This window comes from Cryptotermes secundus, unplaced genomic scaffold (genome assembly GCF_002891405.2).
Source record: "Cryptotermes secundus unplaced genomic scaffold, Csec_1.0 scaffold423, whole genome shotgun sequence".
NCBI classification, from domain to species: domain Eukaryota; kingdom Metazoa; phylum Arthropoda; class Insecta; order Blattodea; family Kalotermitidae; genus Cryptotermes; species Cryptotermes secundus.
In genome coordinates, this window is record NW_019731985.1 from 718368 (window position 1) to 735192 (window position 16825).

A 16825-nucleotide genomic window follows, 5' to 3' on the forward strand; every position below is an offset into this window, starting at 1 on the left:
CATTATTTTGTATATTTGGCGTTACATATATCAGTTTTCTTGTCCCCCAGGAAATGATCTGGGCGACTAAATGGAATTTATTTAATTAAATAAGTAAAGACCGAGGGTTTTGGTGAATTCAGGAACTACCTGCAACTGTCAGCGTTGCTGGGGACAGAGTTTGCTTAGGTTAGGTTAGGTTAGGTTGATGCATCCGTGTGGATGTCATTCTGCGCAATCCTTTATCCTTTCCATGGTTATGCTTGGTTAGGTCATGTGTTGGCTCTTTAGAGCCAGTAAGATGAGTTAATATGAAGGCTGTTAGAATACAATATATCACATTAGGAGAACATCTCTAAATCTAATGCATTTACAGAACATGTCCTGAGAACAAAATACATTAATTACACCATTAATATTTTCTTCACAGTCATATACTGAACTCAGAATTCTGAAAAAATTTACGTGCCAAGTAAATTACCATAAAACAGTGCAGGACCTGGGGTTCTTGCAATGGTGGTAGGAGTTCTATCTTCTGGGATATATTTCTGTATATTTCATTGAAAGGCAGCCAACTTCTTCAAGGAGCGCATTGTTTTCACCTTTAGAGTTTATGTGTATGTATGTAAGTAAGGAGTGGGCCATATAAACTGCGACCTTCAATGATCCATTGTGCTTCCCCTTGGATTAGCCCTTTATTAATCCTACACTTTTAATAAATTGTAGGACCCTGCTTATGGGGTGTCATAAAAGTCACTTGGTTCCATAAAAAACTGACCTAAGTGCCAAAATCTTAAATAAGCTATGGCCTCACAATCACTGAGTATATGAGTAAGCTGTGCAAGAAACCAACCTGAAGATGCAGGAAACATGTTCCTCTGAGAGCTGGTAAACTTTCCTTGAACTGCACAAAGATACAAACAAAGAACTTCTACTATCTACCCAGTTTACAGTCTGTTACACATTTTTTTGTAAGACAGGTTCATCAACAGAGTAGAATGTGTAAGTAAAAAGAAATTTATTCACAGATAATTTGTGGACTGTTCATGGATAAACGTTTAATGCTGAAGGGAGCTTGTGCAGATGGGAATTAACCCAGAATTATACAGAATCATTGAGAACTGAAGATATGTTGACCCTTCAAGTCAGTTCATGGCGTTACACTGATTCTGAGGAATACCGTGTTCTGGGGTCTAATCTCGTATAGTCTGGGGAAGTTTGCTCTTGTTTTGGAGGATATACTGCCTCCATCTTGAGGATCAAAGAGTAAACTAAGATTTTGTTTAACAGAGTAGTGTTTCAATGTTGTTTATAAGTTCAGAAACAAACTGAGTTGTACAAAATAATGTACTGCAGCATCCTGTTGCACTTTTCACTTGCATCGATCATTCACTGTCTTACACACAACACTATGTTGCACAAAACTTATTACCTTTACAAGTTTAAAAGTTTTTTTTTTCTTTTCAGTTTTAAAATACACTACATATTTCAGCCAACAGATGTTAAAAATGTGTATGCCATGTATATTTTAGTGGGCAGTCCATCTTGTTTGGTATATGTCACTTTATTCACACTCGTCTCTTTGTAGGCAAGGCTTTACAAGGTATTTTTGTTGCATCTGTAGTTTTCCAAGTGGCTTGTGCTTAAGTTCTTATTATATTCATTGTTATATAGTGTGTCTTGTCTTCCTTTGTTTTTTCTTCATCTGTTATTGGATATTAATATACTGTATTCATTATTCTATTCATTATGCTTGCCCTTATATGTTCATAAAGGTGCAGGTGATAAGTTTTGTGGAACATAGTGTTGCACGTAAGACAGTGAATGATCGAGGCAAATGACTTGTACAGATTTGTTCAGAGTTTCTTATAGTCGAACATAATTTCACAGCAGCCAAGATTAGGGTCTGCATGACTGAATATGTTGATGCAGTGGTACTGTCTGTACTGGCTGACATCTTTATGTATATATAATATGAAAATGGAACCTAAAGTCTGTGTAAATCTGTAAATTCCTTACACTACACACAGAGTGCAGAAAGAGGTCCCAGGATTCAGACCTGTCGATCACTCCACCTGACTCTGCTACTGTTCCCTGTAAGTGCACTCCCGTATTCTCCTCTGGCTGTCCAGCCATTCTCCTCACACGGATGTTGGTCTGTGAGTGTATATCACCATCAGATAGTAACATAATCGTTAGTGACACACATTGGGAACCAGAATTGCTGCACTGAATGAAGATTTTGTTGCACACACAAAGCTTTTGCTCTGTAATGTCGCCTACTTGTGGGGTGATGTACTGTCAGAGATGTTTCAGACAGACAGTGATAATAATCACATGATGACTTGTGCTGTTGACAAGTGCATCGGGATGGAAGGGAATACAGCAGTAGGCTGAGAGGTGGGAGCCTGAAACACCATCCCAACCATCCATGGAACTTCTATGGTGTCAGTCTGGTATCCTGGCTACTGTGTAAGCAGTGGGGTGTCACTAGATGCCATGCCCTCAAAATATATTGATTTCTTTGTCTGTTCTTACAAAGTGCTCCAAATAACTACAAATGCTGTCATAAGGGATACTTTATTTTCCAGATATTGTGCCTCCATGGATATGGTCAGAATGGAGAAGTTTTCAGGCGGAAACTTGGGGGAGTGAGGAAATTGCTGAAGAAAAATGCAGAACTTATTTTTGTGACAGCTCCTAATAAAATCCCGCCACCTGAAGAGCATTCAGTTACTGATGAGAATGCACAGATAAATGGTATGATATGAACAACTGCACTGAGTACTAAAATAGCTTTTGCATGGATTATTTAACTTTTAAGTGGGCATGACATAGAGTTCTGAGATTTGAAGCTTGCATGGCAAGTGAATGCAGTGAAGCCTCTAGAGCAGCAGGCTGTGTCAGGGTGAAATGCATTCCATTTTGGAGACTCGCACTGTCTCCATCAGGTTTTGATGTGACATTTCCTGATAGTCTAGCGAGGCATGTTTTCTAAAACCTTGAAATCAGTTCTGTTTTGATGTGGTTAAATGTGTTGGCTCGCAGAACAGTCCTTGCTGTGACAGCCATGCTCCTGATTGGAGTCATATTCCATAGCTACTTTGCTGTACTGACTGAGCTACCCTGCTCATAAATTAATGAGAACAGTCACAGAAATTGTTTCCTAGCAAATAACTAACCCCACAGTACAGAGTCCTTCTTGAGAAGCTAATAGACATTCAGATGGTAAAGAAATTTCTCATGTTTTGTGGAATGTGAAGGTTCATTATTGCATTCACATGAGCCCACTACTTTAGAGCACCCTGATCCAGATGAATCGAGTTCTCACTTTCACACCCAGTATCTGCAGGATCCATGTTAAGTTATCCTGCCAAAGTCTGCTAAGTGATCTGTTTCCTTCAGAGTTTGATACTATTATTTTGTATGCATTTTTCATCTCTTCAGTGTGAACTACATGCTGTACAGGTGTCATTCACCCTAGTAATATTTCGTGTTTAGATTAACAAATTTTAAAAGAGAAATTGTTCTCCTCTTAAAATCAGTTGCTGTACTGTTATTCTTGCATATTATATAGGATTACTTAATTTTGTTGAGTGCTAATAATTAATGCCAAATTGCCAATTCATTTTTGATTATTTCAGATGAGTATGCTTGGTGGTTCACCACAGAGAACAGGATGTTTGATGCCAAGAAACCATCTGATATTTGCTTGGGTTTTGAGAACAGTTTAGCCCTCATCGAGAAAACCTTCGAAGAACTGGGGCCATTCGATGGTTTACTTGGATTTTCCCAAGGAGCAGGCTTTGTAGGAATCTTGTGTGGAATGCAGCAATCAAATTGTATGTAATTTTCCATTATTTGCTTTAGAGAAATGATCTCTGTGATTTCAGAAAAGGCATGCGCATTTGTTTGAATGTAACTAACTGATGTATACAGTCTCAGTGTTATGGTTGCATGCATAGCGCCCTCCCCTAATAAATTCATGTGTTAATAGTTATGAAATGGTGATGGTACAAAATTTTTAGGTTATACCAGGAAAATTTGACATCTTGAGAATGTCTTATTATTTTTCTGCTAGCAAGCATTATTTACATTTCATGTGGATTGATGGATGAAAAGTCTGTAATCTTGCCTTCCTTCTCAAGCTGCAGTGGAGCTGTGACAGGCCCAGGAAGCTAACAATAGATGTTATTAACCCTTATCAGCCACGCATTATGCTGTTGTTTATTCAGAAGGACAGAAGGCCTTGGAAGGATAATAGATAAATAAACAAGTTGAATAGTTATTAATTCATATGCTGTGCTGCTTCACTAGAATGAATGCAGTCATGTTAAGTTCTTGCTAGAACTTGTCTAATAGGCTGTTTAAATGTCTTATTCTTATAGGGTTGAAATATGAATTCAGCTTTGCAATATTGGTAGGTGGATTCAAGTCACAGTGTCATCCTCACCTCAACTATTACTTGAAAGCATCATCAATACCATCATTACATGTTTATGGAGAAAATGACAAAGTAATCAGTAGGGGTAAGTGTCATTCAAATTTAAAAGTTGTTAACTTGCATAAAGCACATTGCAGTATCGATTGAAAATGACTGAAAACAAACTTTGTTAAAAATACCTAACCTCAGTAATTTGTACAAAAGACAGTTACATTTATACTGAGATAGTAAATAGAGGAACTTGTTTCAGCAAAAGTTAACTAATACATTTATTTATAATGTACACAGTTGTAGAGAAAACCCTGTTTGTAAGAAAATCAGTGGTCTGCCTGAGCAAGGGCAGCGGCCGACTCCTGGTATCAGACTGCTCTGTTCCACTTAATGGACACTCAGGCAGCGTCGATATCAAAAAGGGTCTTGGTAACGCCTTGGTGGGGTATATATATGTGGTCCAGTTAGGGCGTTACCCTTCTGCAGACTAGCGTCTTTCATTGCATCACCCTCGTGAGTTTTTGGAGGGTCCACAGCTATCTTGTTCTTCGTAAAAAACAAGCTTCTTTCTTGTGACAGCACAGGTGAAGGACAAAGCTCTAATCTTTTGATCCTTCCTGTTGGTACAATCGTTTCCTCATACTATATATCCATAAGGTACAGTCTTTTCCTCATATTACAATATACCATATAACATATTATATCAATTACCTTATAAAACAATTCATTACATACTATGTATCCGCATATACGACATAGGTATTAATATATACAACAGTTTATAGTAAGCATCACCCTACCTTACACAACAATCTATACCTGATGTCACCATATAGAACAATACTTCCAAATCATTGTCATTTCTGTTCAAGTTCTATTTTTGGGTGTCATCTTCTCTAAAAGTTGAATTCATTATCTCTCCTTTCCTGTTTTTCTTCAGCACTTCTTAGAAATCCCATATCCTTTTTTTGGGTTTTGCTTTTGATATGTAATAATATACACTGCATGAGTTTTCCCACATATGACATTTGTTTTCTTAAGCACACTGAATATATATTGAAGATGTATTAAAATTTCTCCCATAAGAATTTCCTACTGATGACATTCTCCCACATCACATGTTTGAAATAACATCACTTTAATGGATAAATTCTCCTAGTTGATACAGATTTTTAAGGTATAGTAGATCAGTGTTTCTCAACTGCCTGGCCGTGACCTGGTACCAAGCCCTCATCTTGTAGAAAAAGGAATTCACCTGGCTGCAGTCTGAAGAAAGTTGAGAACCACTGTAGTAGATATTTTCTGGATTGACTGTTCTCAAGTTCTCTTTTTATGCTTTGTTTCTCTTTTGGGTTTCAGAGATGAGTGAGTTACTGCTTGAACAGTTCAGTCACGTGGAAATCAGTGTTCATCCTGGCGGGCACTATGTCCCTGCTACTGGGCCACAGAAACAAAGCTACATAAGTTTTCTGGAGGATCGAAAACGTGAGATAGAAATTGAGAACAGAAAAAAGGCGAAACAAATCCAAGTGGGGAGTTACACCCTGGAAAGGGTGGAAGATTCCGGTTCAGAGCCTTCAGAGGATGACAGACATGCAAACTCTCAGGGTGGGGATCACAGTGACAGTGTGTGCAAAGAGAAAGGTGTAATGAAGGCAGATAAGGAAGGGATTTCAAAACAAACTAGCAGAAAAATGATGGACAGTAACACTCATGAGGATATAGAAGTGTCCAGTAGCAGAATCTAAAAGCATGTGACTTTCATCTTCTGGATATAACACTGTAGTCAAGTCAGAGTTAAAAGCTTTTGCTTGCTGCCTGCTTCATGCTGGTTTCTTGCTTGGCTTACTCTTGAAACCTGAAGATGGAGGTGATATGATTGTGTGAAATGTCAGCTGACTGAAAGTGGAACACATGGTATGACATCCCAGAAGATGGAGCTGTTCATAACCACTACTGTGAGAACCTGAAATTCTGGTCATAATAGTTAAGATTGTTCTTATGCTTTGACACACAAATCTAAAGCCTTGAAGCTACACTTTGTGCATAAGCACGATTCACTGTCCTGACACTTGTAGCTTGGGAATGTGACTAATTGTGAGCTAGAGTTTTATTTCCAGTGGGAGCAGTGATTTTTTCTCTTTGCCATTACATCTGTATGACTGTGTAGCCTGCCTAGCGCACTGGCCAGGGGGTTCTGGAATCTGTGTGTTGCTAGTGCCAAGTGCATCCTGTTCTTCCTAAGTCATGTTGGTTGGTTGGTTGCTTGGCTTACTCTTTGACCATGAAAATGGAGGCAGTGTGTTCCTCCAAATCATCAAACCTCTACCAGACTACATGGTGTCACATATCAGAAGATAGTACTCTACACTACTAAAGATTTCTGAAAATATTTCCCACTGTTGGCAGATACAATTATATATTGATAGAGGAGGCACTGTTTGTGAACTGTTTTCAGTGGGATGTTTTACATTTTATGCTTAAGTTGCTACTCGTAAGAATGAAAAAGAAAACTAAGTTATAATGTTCTTTTATTGGTATATTACAAAGTCAAACAGCAATCCTTTGCAGAACTGTTATGAGTAAAATTATAGATTACAGCAAAAACAGAACAGAATGTGTTAAATGTGAGAAAGGGATTTGTTCAGATCATTCAAACATGGTTAGACATACCATCCAGTACATTATTATGGTTGACAGAAGATTACACTGTAAGTAGAATCATTACAGAGGTGAGTATACAATATTCAGAAATTTGAAGATCCAGTTTTAAGTGTCATGTTATGAATTTTTTTAGATAGTCATAGCTTCTTTTTTTGAACTATATGACTGAAAATTCTGTCATTTGAGATTACATGCTATTTGTGTCTCTACCCAATATTGGATTAAAAGTTTTACATTATGTGTTGTACAGTCTTTCGTAACACACAAAACTACTGTTTCACATTAAAAAAAGTGATACTTCCTATGCATACAGATCTGTATGAGTAATAGGCAGAATACTGATTTGAGTTACTGCTTACACTTCAGTGCCTCAAAATACTAGTTTCTGTTCTTGGGAGTGTTTTGACCACAAAATATCAGAAATATTGTTATGCTTGTTACCATTTGGTGATGCATGTCAAACAGCACATACTGAAGTACACAGTACCAGCTATACAAACTGTTTAAGGAAAATAAGGCATCTGAAGAGTACGGGTGTGTCATGACTTATGCAATAGTTAAATTCCCAAGACATGTGTAACTTGAAATTTATTTTTTCTCCCAGTAGCAGTAATGTTACAGGTTGTTTACTCATAAACTTGCCTAAATTCATTGTTTTGTGTGAAAGGAAGAGCCATGAAATTCTGTTAAAGCAAAATTCATGTAAGACTGGAGATACCTGTAATTTGTTCATATAAGTTTCAAAACTAATTAAAATGAGTATTAAGTTATGAGTTTTGTTTCAGTTCCTACATATCTTAATTCTTTATCCTTGGTCAAACCTTTATGCTGTTAAGCCTTTTGCTTACATCTTGGATGTGAAACCTTGCACTTTAGTAGATAAATACCAACATTTCAGAGGATCTGCCACCTTCATCTCAGAAGGGTGAGCTGTATGTGGCATACAGAAGCAAGGACTGGGCTGTCAGGAAACTAGTAGTTTTTCTTTTCTCAGCAAAGAGCCCTTCATAGGCCCACCACTGTACCTACTAGTTCGCACAGCCCAAGTCCTGGGCCTCTCTGACCTGCATTACATACCTCTTCTTCCTGCATGGTTCAGTCTCCTACCTTGAAGATGGAGGCAGCAAGCTCCTCCAAAATGTTGGTACCTATCTACCATAGCACATTGCCACATCCCAGAAGACTGATCTGAATCATCCTCTTGCTGTTTTGAAATGAGAAAGGTAACTTAAGAGTGTACTCTGTATGAACACCATTAAGCTTTATATATCCCATTTTACAAGATATGCAAATTACTTTTAAAATCGTTTATCTGACATTCTTTGAAAGCTGTAAGATCCATATGGTGTACTGAGCTCTGTAATGGCAGCTAAACGGACTTATCAGAAAGCATATCTTTTAGGTGCCTGAGGTGACATAGTGGCAACTTAGCTTCCAGTAAATATGGTACATACTTTTTCTAGAAGCAGTGTACTGCAAACCCCTCATTTAATGTTTTTTGGGGAGCAGTGGAGTTCAACACTGAACTGAGGACACTCTTAAATGGTGATAACATAACAGATTATTACCTTTGGATCATTGAAATTGAATGTTAAATGTGTGAACACCTTAAACTGAGGGACATTGCATGGGGGTGCACTGTCAATTTATTCAGTCTCCTTTATATATGAAAATATATTTGTTCACAAGAACTTCTAGATGTAGAAAAGAATTGAATGAAATTATAATGCACTTTCATGGCAAGACAAATTGATTGCTGGAGGGTACTGTCAAGTGGTAGTGCAGAATTGACAATCTGGTGATGAGCATGACATCCATACAAGAAAATCTTAGTAATAATTCAAACATCAAAAACGTCCCTGCCTAAATAGAGGTCATCTCCACGTAATATTCAGAGGTGGGATATGGCTTGATATATGGATGTTAAGGGTCACGCCATAGCTCAAGCGGTTAGTCGCTGGCTTCCCACCATGTTGGCCCGGTTCGATCCCGGGTCTGGTCAAGTGGGATTTGTGGTGGACAAAGTGGCGCTGGGGCAGGTTTTCTCCGAGTACTTCGGTTTCCCCTGCCAATCTTCATTCCACCAATTGCTCCACAATCACCCTCACCTATCATCTGGGGCTGGTACAATAGGCCAGAAGTGGCCGCAGTACAAAGGACTTAATCCCACCCCACTAGCAATAATAAAAAAAAAGAAATACGGATGCTAAGCCTTTTCTTATATTTCTTATGAGTCCAGTGAAATAAGACCCAGAATAAATACTCATCTACATCCTACACCCTGGAAGTTGACATCTTACTTTACTGTGGCTAATGCCTATACTTAATGCATTTTATCTTCTGATGACCTCTGCTAATCTTGACAGTTGTGTAGGGAGGGAATTTCTGAGGTGGAGGCAACCACAGGTGAGCCTCTACTATTCAGGCAGGAGGGACCTACAGGAAAAGTGGTGATGGAACAGTGAAATCAGACAATCTGGTTTCAAACCAAAATCTTGGCACAGAAGTTCAGGACATTACCCTACATCATTGTACTCTGTCAGAGACTGATACGACATATTTCTAATTGTATAAAATGCATAATGGTTTAGGAAAGGAGAAATCAAGAACATTTTTCTAAAATATTTGTTTAATAACATTTATATATATACTTATTTATTAATGAAAGTGAACAATTTTGCATTCTAACAGTGGTTCTAATACAGGGTGGGGCACAGAAACTTCCTTTTTGTGAAGGGAGGGGAGGTCACAGAAAATTGGGGATAGGCTCGGCGAACGCAGCAGTTGCGGTAGTTTCTGTCTGATACCCCTCAGTAGGAAACATGAGGTGGATGAGTGAGCAGCGTGCGTTTGCTCTCGAAGCCTATTTTTTGAACAACCATTCCTACATGGCGGTGTAGCGTGCGTTCTGTACTCACTTCAGAATTAAGCTCAGAGGTCTGGTTCCCGACCAGAAATCGATTGTTTTGTGGGTAGAGAACTTTAAGACAACCGGGAGTGTGGTGAAAAAACCATCAGGACGACAACGGACCATTATGACGCCAGAAAATGTGGAGGCAGTTCGACAGTCGATTTTGAGATCTCCAAGATGCTCCGCTCGCAAACATGCAGTCGCCCTAGACATATCCAATCGTTCAATGCGCCGAATTCTTCACGAACATCTTCAGTTCCATCCCTAAAAGATGGTTGTTGTGCAAGAACTGTCACCACATGATTTCCAGAACCGAATAACGGCATGCGAAACGTTATTGGAAACTACCCCGATGCACTTGTTTTCTTTAGTGATGAGGCACATTTTCACCTATCCAGATATGTCAACAAGCAGAATATGCACTATTGGCGTGGTAACAATCCCAGAGAGCTCCATGAGGCCACTTCACAGTGATAAGGTGACAGTATGGTGTGTGTTGTCGAGAGTTGGGAGTTATTGGTCCTTATTTTTAAAGACAATCATGCAGTTACTGTCAATTCACAGCGGTATGTGGACATGATTAAAAACTTTATCAAACCAGCTCTTGAAGAAATGCATCTAGGAAATGTCTGGTTCGAACAGGATGGTGCCACGGCTCATCTCGCTTCAAGGTGACAGCCCGTGGGCAGCGCACTCACGTGGTCTAACATCCTGTGATTTTTTTATGGGGATACCTCAGAGGTTTTTAAACATCGCCCCACAAACCTGCTTCAGCTAAAGAATGTTATTCAGGAGGAAGCAGCCCAAATTCCGGTGCACATGTTGGAACATGCAGAGGGAAACTTCAGAAAACGGTTGCATCAGTGCATAGAGAACAGTGGCCACCACCTTCAAGATAGTTTGTTTAAAACTACATGATTTAAAACTTGTTCTTTCATTAGCTAAACATAAATTTTGTGTTATCAGCAATAATTTTTCTTTTATTCGCCTTCAAAAAAAGGAAGTTTCTGTGCCCCACCCTGTAATTACGTCACTTTTGTCACTTTCACTGTGTACAATGCACCCATCAGTGTACAGGATATGCTGTGATTTTGAGAACCGTTCTCAAAGATACAAACCATGTCTTACACCAGGAAATATGGTTATTTAGTTATGTAGACTCTAATAAATGTCCTGTATATTACAAACCTCAACCTCCTTGAGTACAATGTTGTGAAAAATGTTTTTACACACACTGCACTTCATGCCACATGCAGAGTGAATCTTCAGAGAGAATGTACTACTAGGCTGCCATTAAATTTCAATTTGAAAGTAGAAGAACTCTCAGTTAGCGACTGGCAACAAAAAGCTTTCAGATCTCTGAAGTCTCCCATGTACAAGTCAGGACGTGAAACAGTAATCTAGTGACACAACACAGACCCAACCTGCCGATATTGCAACTTTCAGCTAATGGACAGGAATATCATTTATGTAAATATGGAAACACTTCTGTGAGCTCTCCAACTGTTTATACTTTTTGACCAGTTACAAGATGCAATAAAACAAAACTATACTATTGTGTCACAGATACTTGTAATTTATGTAAGATTTTATTAGTTTCAATATATTTAGTATAATGTGATACAATTCTTAGAATTCAAACAACTCCTTTTATAAAAGTGATTACCAGACACGCTGCAAGTAGCAGCAACAAGGCATTTTTAATACTTTAAACGAACTCAATTATGCTGATATCAGTCACATGCTTTTATTCAGTGATATTAAATCAATGTATTAAGACGAATTTTAATGTGATCACAAAACTGACAGTATGTATACAATTTTTATACGTAGGATACTCTTGACAGAAAAACACAGTAAGTCTCTCGAAGAATTAAAATATGAAAATTGATTTTACATTATTCACATATTTTCTGTAACAAAATCAACAATAAACTTCACATTTGCAACACAGACTCCATCTCCATTTTAAAATCTTGTAATAAATTAACCTAGTTCAGAATATTTCGGTCTACTTCAAAAGCTTACAATTCCTTGTCTTTGGTGTGTATTAGTGGTATGAAAACAGGCCTGTGGGTATGTGTGTTATGTTGAAATGTACTGATGCTGTTCTGCATTAAGGCGTTTGTTCTTGGCCATTGGAGTCAGTCTTCATAACATCAGGCAAGTCAGGGGGAGACGAGAAAGGTGTTAATTCTAGGGGTTCAAAATCACCATTATCTAATCTGTAACATAATTACAAACATGAAATGTCACCAATGCAGTGGTTAGTATAAGTGTATGGGGTAGCTAGTGGCATGGCGATAAAGAATTCAATGAGAAAACAGGCTAATTCTGAATATTTATTATTTATAAGAGAATTCACTTCCGATCTTGTTTTTAAAGGGCACATGTTTTTATAGTTTGATTAGGGCATTTACTGTTAAATACTTATAATCTAAGGGATACTGTATATTTCCCTATAAGAATTGCCAATAATTCAGCCACTTTGATAGATAATATATTTATTGATAACAGAAGAAGTTATACCATTAAACCGTGTATTAATGGACTGTGATTATGATGCACAGCTCATAATATCTAAGAATATTACTGTACCTAATAACATATTTGGATCTATCCTTGCTAGAAACATTAATAAAAATAATATAGCTGAATTTCAAATGTTAAGTTGGGAACAGTGGAACAATATTTTTGGGAATAATGTTAATATGTTTAATAACTTTCATAATACTTATTTAAGATGTTTTATGCCTGTTTCCCAAAAAAAGGAAATCAAATATTATATTAAGAATAAATGGATTACAAAAGGGATGACCTCATGTAAAAGAAAGAGAGAACTCTTGTTATTATGCAGACATAGTGATGATTTAAATCTTAAAATATATTATAACCAATACTGTAAAATATTATCAATAGTAATAATGGCTGCAAAAAATCATATTACAATGGAATTATTCTTAATTCTAATAATAAAATGAAAAGTACTTGGAAAATAATGAGGATAAAGGGAAAATAAAAAGGGATAGAGGTATTTATTCCATAATGGTAGATAATAAAGTAATAATGAATCAGAACAAAATTGCAAATGCTTTTAACAAACACTTTCTATCTATAGCTGATTCTATCATATCAGATAACATACAGGGTGTCCCAGGTGTTTGGTGCCATACTTCAGGAGCGTACTGAGGGTTCCCTACAGAACTTTGAAATAGGAATCCATGTCCGCAAACGTTAAATAGCAGCGCTAGGGAGGCATTTAAAATCATTTCGTTTAAACTTGGCGCCTCAATGTCGAACTGCATTGCATAGAGGAACAGCCATCCACCAGCACTCGTGCCATTGCCAAGGCTGTGGAGACATCAAAATAAAGTGTTTGGAGGATCCTGCATGACCAACAACTTTATCCGTATCATCCAATGTGAGTACACGATGTAGGTCCAGCTGACTTCATACGAGTTAAATTTTGTCAGTGGATACTGAACCGGTGTTTACATCAGCCAAACTTCCTGAATCACGTGTTATTCACAGACGAAGCACAGTTTACATGGGATGGCTGGTTCAACAGTCGAAGTAGCCCTGTTTGGGCTGACGAAAACCCTGTTACTGTAGTTGGTTACCATCAGGCACAATTTTCTGTCAATGTCTGGGAGGGCATCATTGGCAATCACTTGATTGGGCCTTTCCTCCTACCACTGCAACTCAGTGGGCCCGTTTACAAGGTGTTCCTGGAACGTATCCTTCCGACTTTGCTAGAAGACGTGCCACTGATTGTGTAGAGGCAAATGTGGATACAGCAAGACGGAGCATCGACACACTTCAGCATTGTATCACGATACTACCTGGATGCTACTTTTCATGGTCATTGGATAGGAAGAGGAGGCCCAGTGCCTTGGCCAGCCCAATCCCCAGACTTGACACCTCTGGACTATTTCATCTGGGGCCATGTGAAAAGCCTGATCTACGACACTCCTGTGGATATTGAATTTGAGCTGTTGGCCAGAATACATGTTACATGTAACATGATCCATGAGACACCTGGAATATTTGAAAGGGTGCGCCAAAGTTTCTTTCGTCGATGTAACGCATGCATTGAAAATGGGGGGGGGGGGGGCAATTCCAATATCTACTCTAGCAGGTGAGTCTTAAGAATTTGGAGGGGGTAATATGCCTGTGCATGCTCTTCAACATTGAGGCGCCAAGTTTAAACAATATATTATTAAATGCCGCCCTAGCGCTGCTATTTTTCGTTTGTGGACACTGGTTCCTATTTCAAAGTTGTTCTATAGGGAACCCTCAGTATGCTCCTGAAGTATGGCACCAAACACCTGGGGCACCCTGTATAAGCTCGAATTCATCAAATTCAACCAATTACTTAGTAAATACGTTTGGTAGACCTTTTACTAAAATGAATTGGCAGTATGCCTCCACTTATGAAATTGAAAAAATTATTAAATCATTGAAGACTAAAAAGACAAGTGGACATGTGAATAATGTTGTATTTTAGCATCCTGTTGCACTGGTTTTCGTCCATGATATGTATGCCGTGTCCGTCTTGTAGTGCACTCAATTTCACCCGTTATTTCACAATATGTTTCGGCAACATAGTGCCATCATCAAGTGCTCCATTTATGCTGATCTATTGCATTGCTTGCCATTATGTCATTGTAAAATTTTTTAAAAAGTATTTAAAAATATTCGTCAATTATAATAAATTTTTATACACTAAAATCCTGTTAAGATATTCATCTTATTTGTCCCAATTCAAACCCGCGCATTGTTCCTCCACTATGGGAATCGTTCCTCTTATATTCCATGTATATCGTGTCTCGTGATGTGTGTTCCCTTTTTGGCAGCCACACACATCAAATTGAGTGCATTACAAGACGGATACGGCAGACATATCATGGACATGTGAAATTTCAAACAGAATAATAAAATTAAGTTCACCATTTATAATTTCTCCACTTACTCATATTTGTAATGCAATACTTAATACTGGTATTTTTCCTGATAGATTATAATTTGTCATAGTTAAACCACTATTTAAAAAAGGGAAAACTCATAATATATCCAACTACAGATCTATATCATTGTTGACTTCTTTTTCTAAGATCATTGAAAAACTCATATATGCAAGACTTATTACTCATATTGAAGCAAATCTGTTGGTACAAGAACAATATGGTTTTTGGACACTCAACTGAGAAGGCAGCTTTTACATTGATAAGACTTTTAACTGCAATGAATAATAAGTTAAACGAGGGAGGCATTTTTTTGTGATTTACAAAAGGCATTTCACTGTGTTAACCATATTATTGGATAAACTGGAATTCTATGGAACTGAAGGAAAATTCAAAACACTTATAGGATCTCATTTGACAGGTAGATATCAGAGTTGTAGTGGGTAACAGAATTGACAGTAACAACTCATCCAAATGGGAAACAATTAAATGCAGTGTTCCACAGGGCTTGATTCTTGGTCCCTTGTTTTTTCTGCTTTATATTAATGATTTATCTAAAATAATAAATAAAAATATAGTATTATTTGCAGACAACACCAGTATTATAGTAACTGACACTAACAAGTTAAATTTTGAAATAAATCTTAATCAAACTTTCAAAGATATAAATACATGGTTTAATGCTAATTTGCTTAGCTTGAATTTTAACAAGACTCAATATGTTGAGTTTCGACCTATGAATTATTATAATATCACTACTCAAATTAACTATGAGCAGATAAATTTAACAAATGTTAAGACAAAATTTCTGGGATTAATTATTGATGATATGACGTTCTACTCTCAGTACATATATTCATTACTTTTAATTACAAAACTAGAGCCCTCAATAATTTATATTTACCTGTAGTTAACCCAACAAAATACAATCATATCAATACATATCAGGTATTCAAGTTTTTAACCACCTTCCTCAACAATAAAAATGTTGGCTACTGGTGAAAGAAGTTTTAAATCTGCATTGAAGAAGTTTTTATATCACTCTTTTTATTCCATGAATGAATATTATCAACATAATTGGTCGTAAGTGTGTAAATTTGTAATGTATTTAATTCAGTTAATATAGGTAATTAAATAAAATTGTATTCATTCAAGTTTTATAGTAAGTTGTTTTAAATTATGTTTATTAATTACAATCTTTATAATTTTTTTTACTTTATATTATTTATGTTAATTGTTTAATGTAAGTGATTTCGATTGTGACTCGTGAAATATTGTATATGTATTTTGATATATCTATTTTCAAAGGGACCATTTTCACATCCTAGGTTTGTTACCTGTATGGATATATGGAAAATAAAGGAAAGGAAATGAATGAATGAACTGCAAAGACAAAATTTCGACACAACTCAAGTTCGACAATGTATGATATTCAATGTTTGCTGTCTGCCTGCATCAAATGTATGAACAGTAGGAAAATGGCGTTGGCACTATAGAGGTCTGGAATTAACTTTAAAAAACAGTGATTCATGCATGGCATAATGCTTTACAGGGTCTTATTTCTGTAAAAGAAAAAGTCTTGGTTATTTTCACAGGTTCTTCATGACTTTACTCAGGTTCTTTGGGTTAAGTTCTGAGATATTGCTTAAAATATGCTGTAACTGCTTCCTTACAGTTCCTAGCTGATAGAAGAATCCTGACATTCAACACTACTAATACCAAAGACTGATATTTTGACAGGTTCTCAATTCTCAGCAAGTTCCATCCCCAGCTTGGCAGAGATCTGAATCTGACACCTCCAAAATATAATTAACCCGTTGCCGTGGTTCGACGTGTATGTTTCGTCAGGGATTTAAATCGTCTGGGGGGGTT

At 37.2% G+C, this 16825-nt stretch overlaps 2 protein-coding genes across 4 annotated transcripts in view; one reads left to right on the forward strand and one right to left on the reverse strand.

Annotated features, from left to right (window-relative positions):
• Positions 1–6738, forward strand: part of LOC111867442 (esterase OVCA2) — a 9661-nt gene extending 2923 nt beyond the window's left edge. For both annotated transcript variants that reach the window (XM_023857320.2, XM_023857321.2), the window contains exons 2-5: positions 2571–2739; positions 3624–3821; positions 4368–4508; positions 5774–6738. In XM_023857320.2, the coding sequence (XP_023713088.1) occupies positions 2571–2739; positions 3624–3821; positions 4368–4508; positions 5774–6162 (897 nt within the window). In that variant the 3' untranslated portion in view covers positions 6163–6738. The remainder of the gene's footprint in view (positions 1–2570; positions 2740–3623; positions 3822–4367; positions 4509–5773) is intronic.
• A 4198-nt stretch (positions 6739–10936) lies between these two features.
• LOC111867458 (elongin-B) overlaps positions 10937–16825 on the reverse strand; it is an 8806-nt gene continuing 2917 nt past the window's right edge. For both annotated transcript variants that reach the window (XM_023857353.2, XM_023857352.2), the window contains exon 4: positions 10937–12214. In XM_023857353.2, coding sequence (XP_023713121.1) covers positions 12106–12214 — 109 coding nt within the window. In that variant the 3' untranslated portion in view covers positions 10937–12105. The remainder of the gene's footprint in view (positions 12215–16825) is intronic.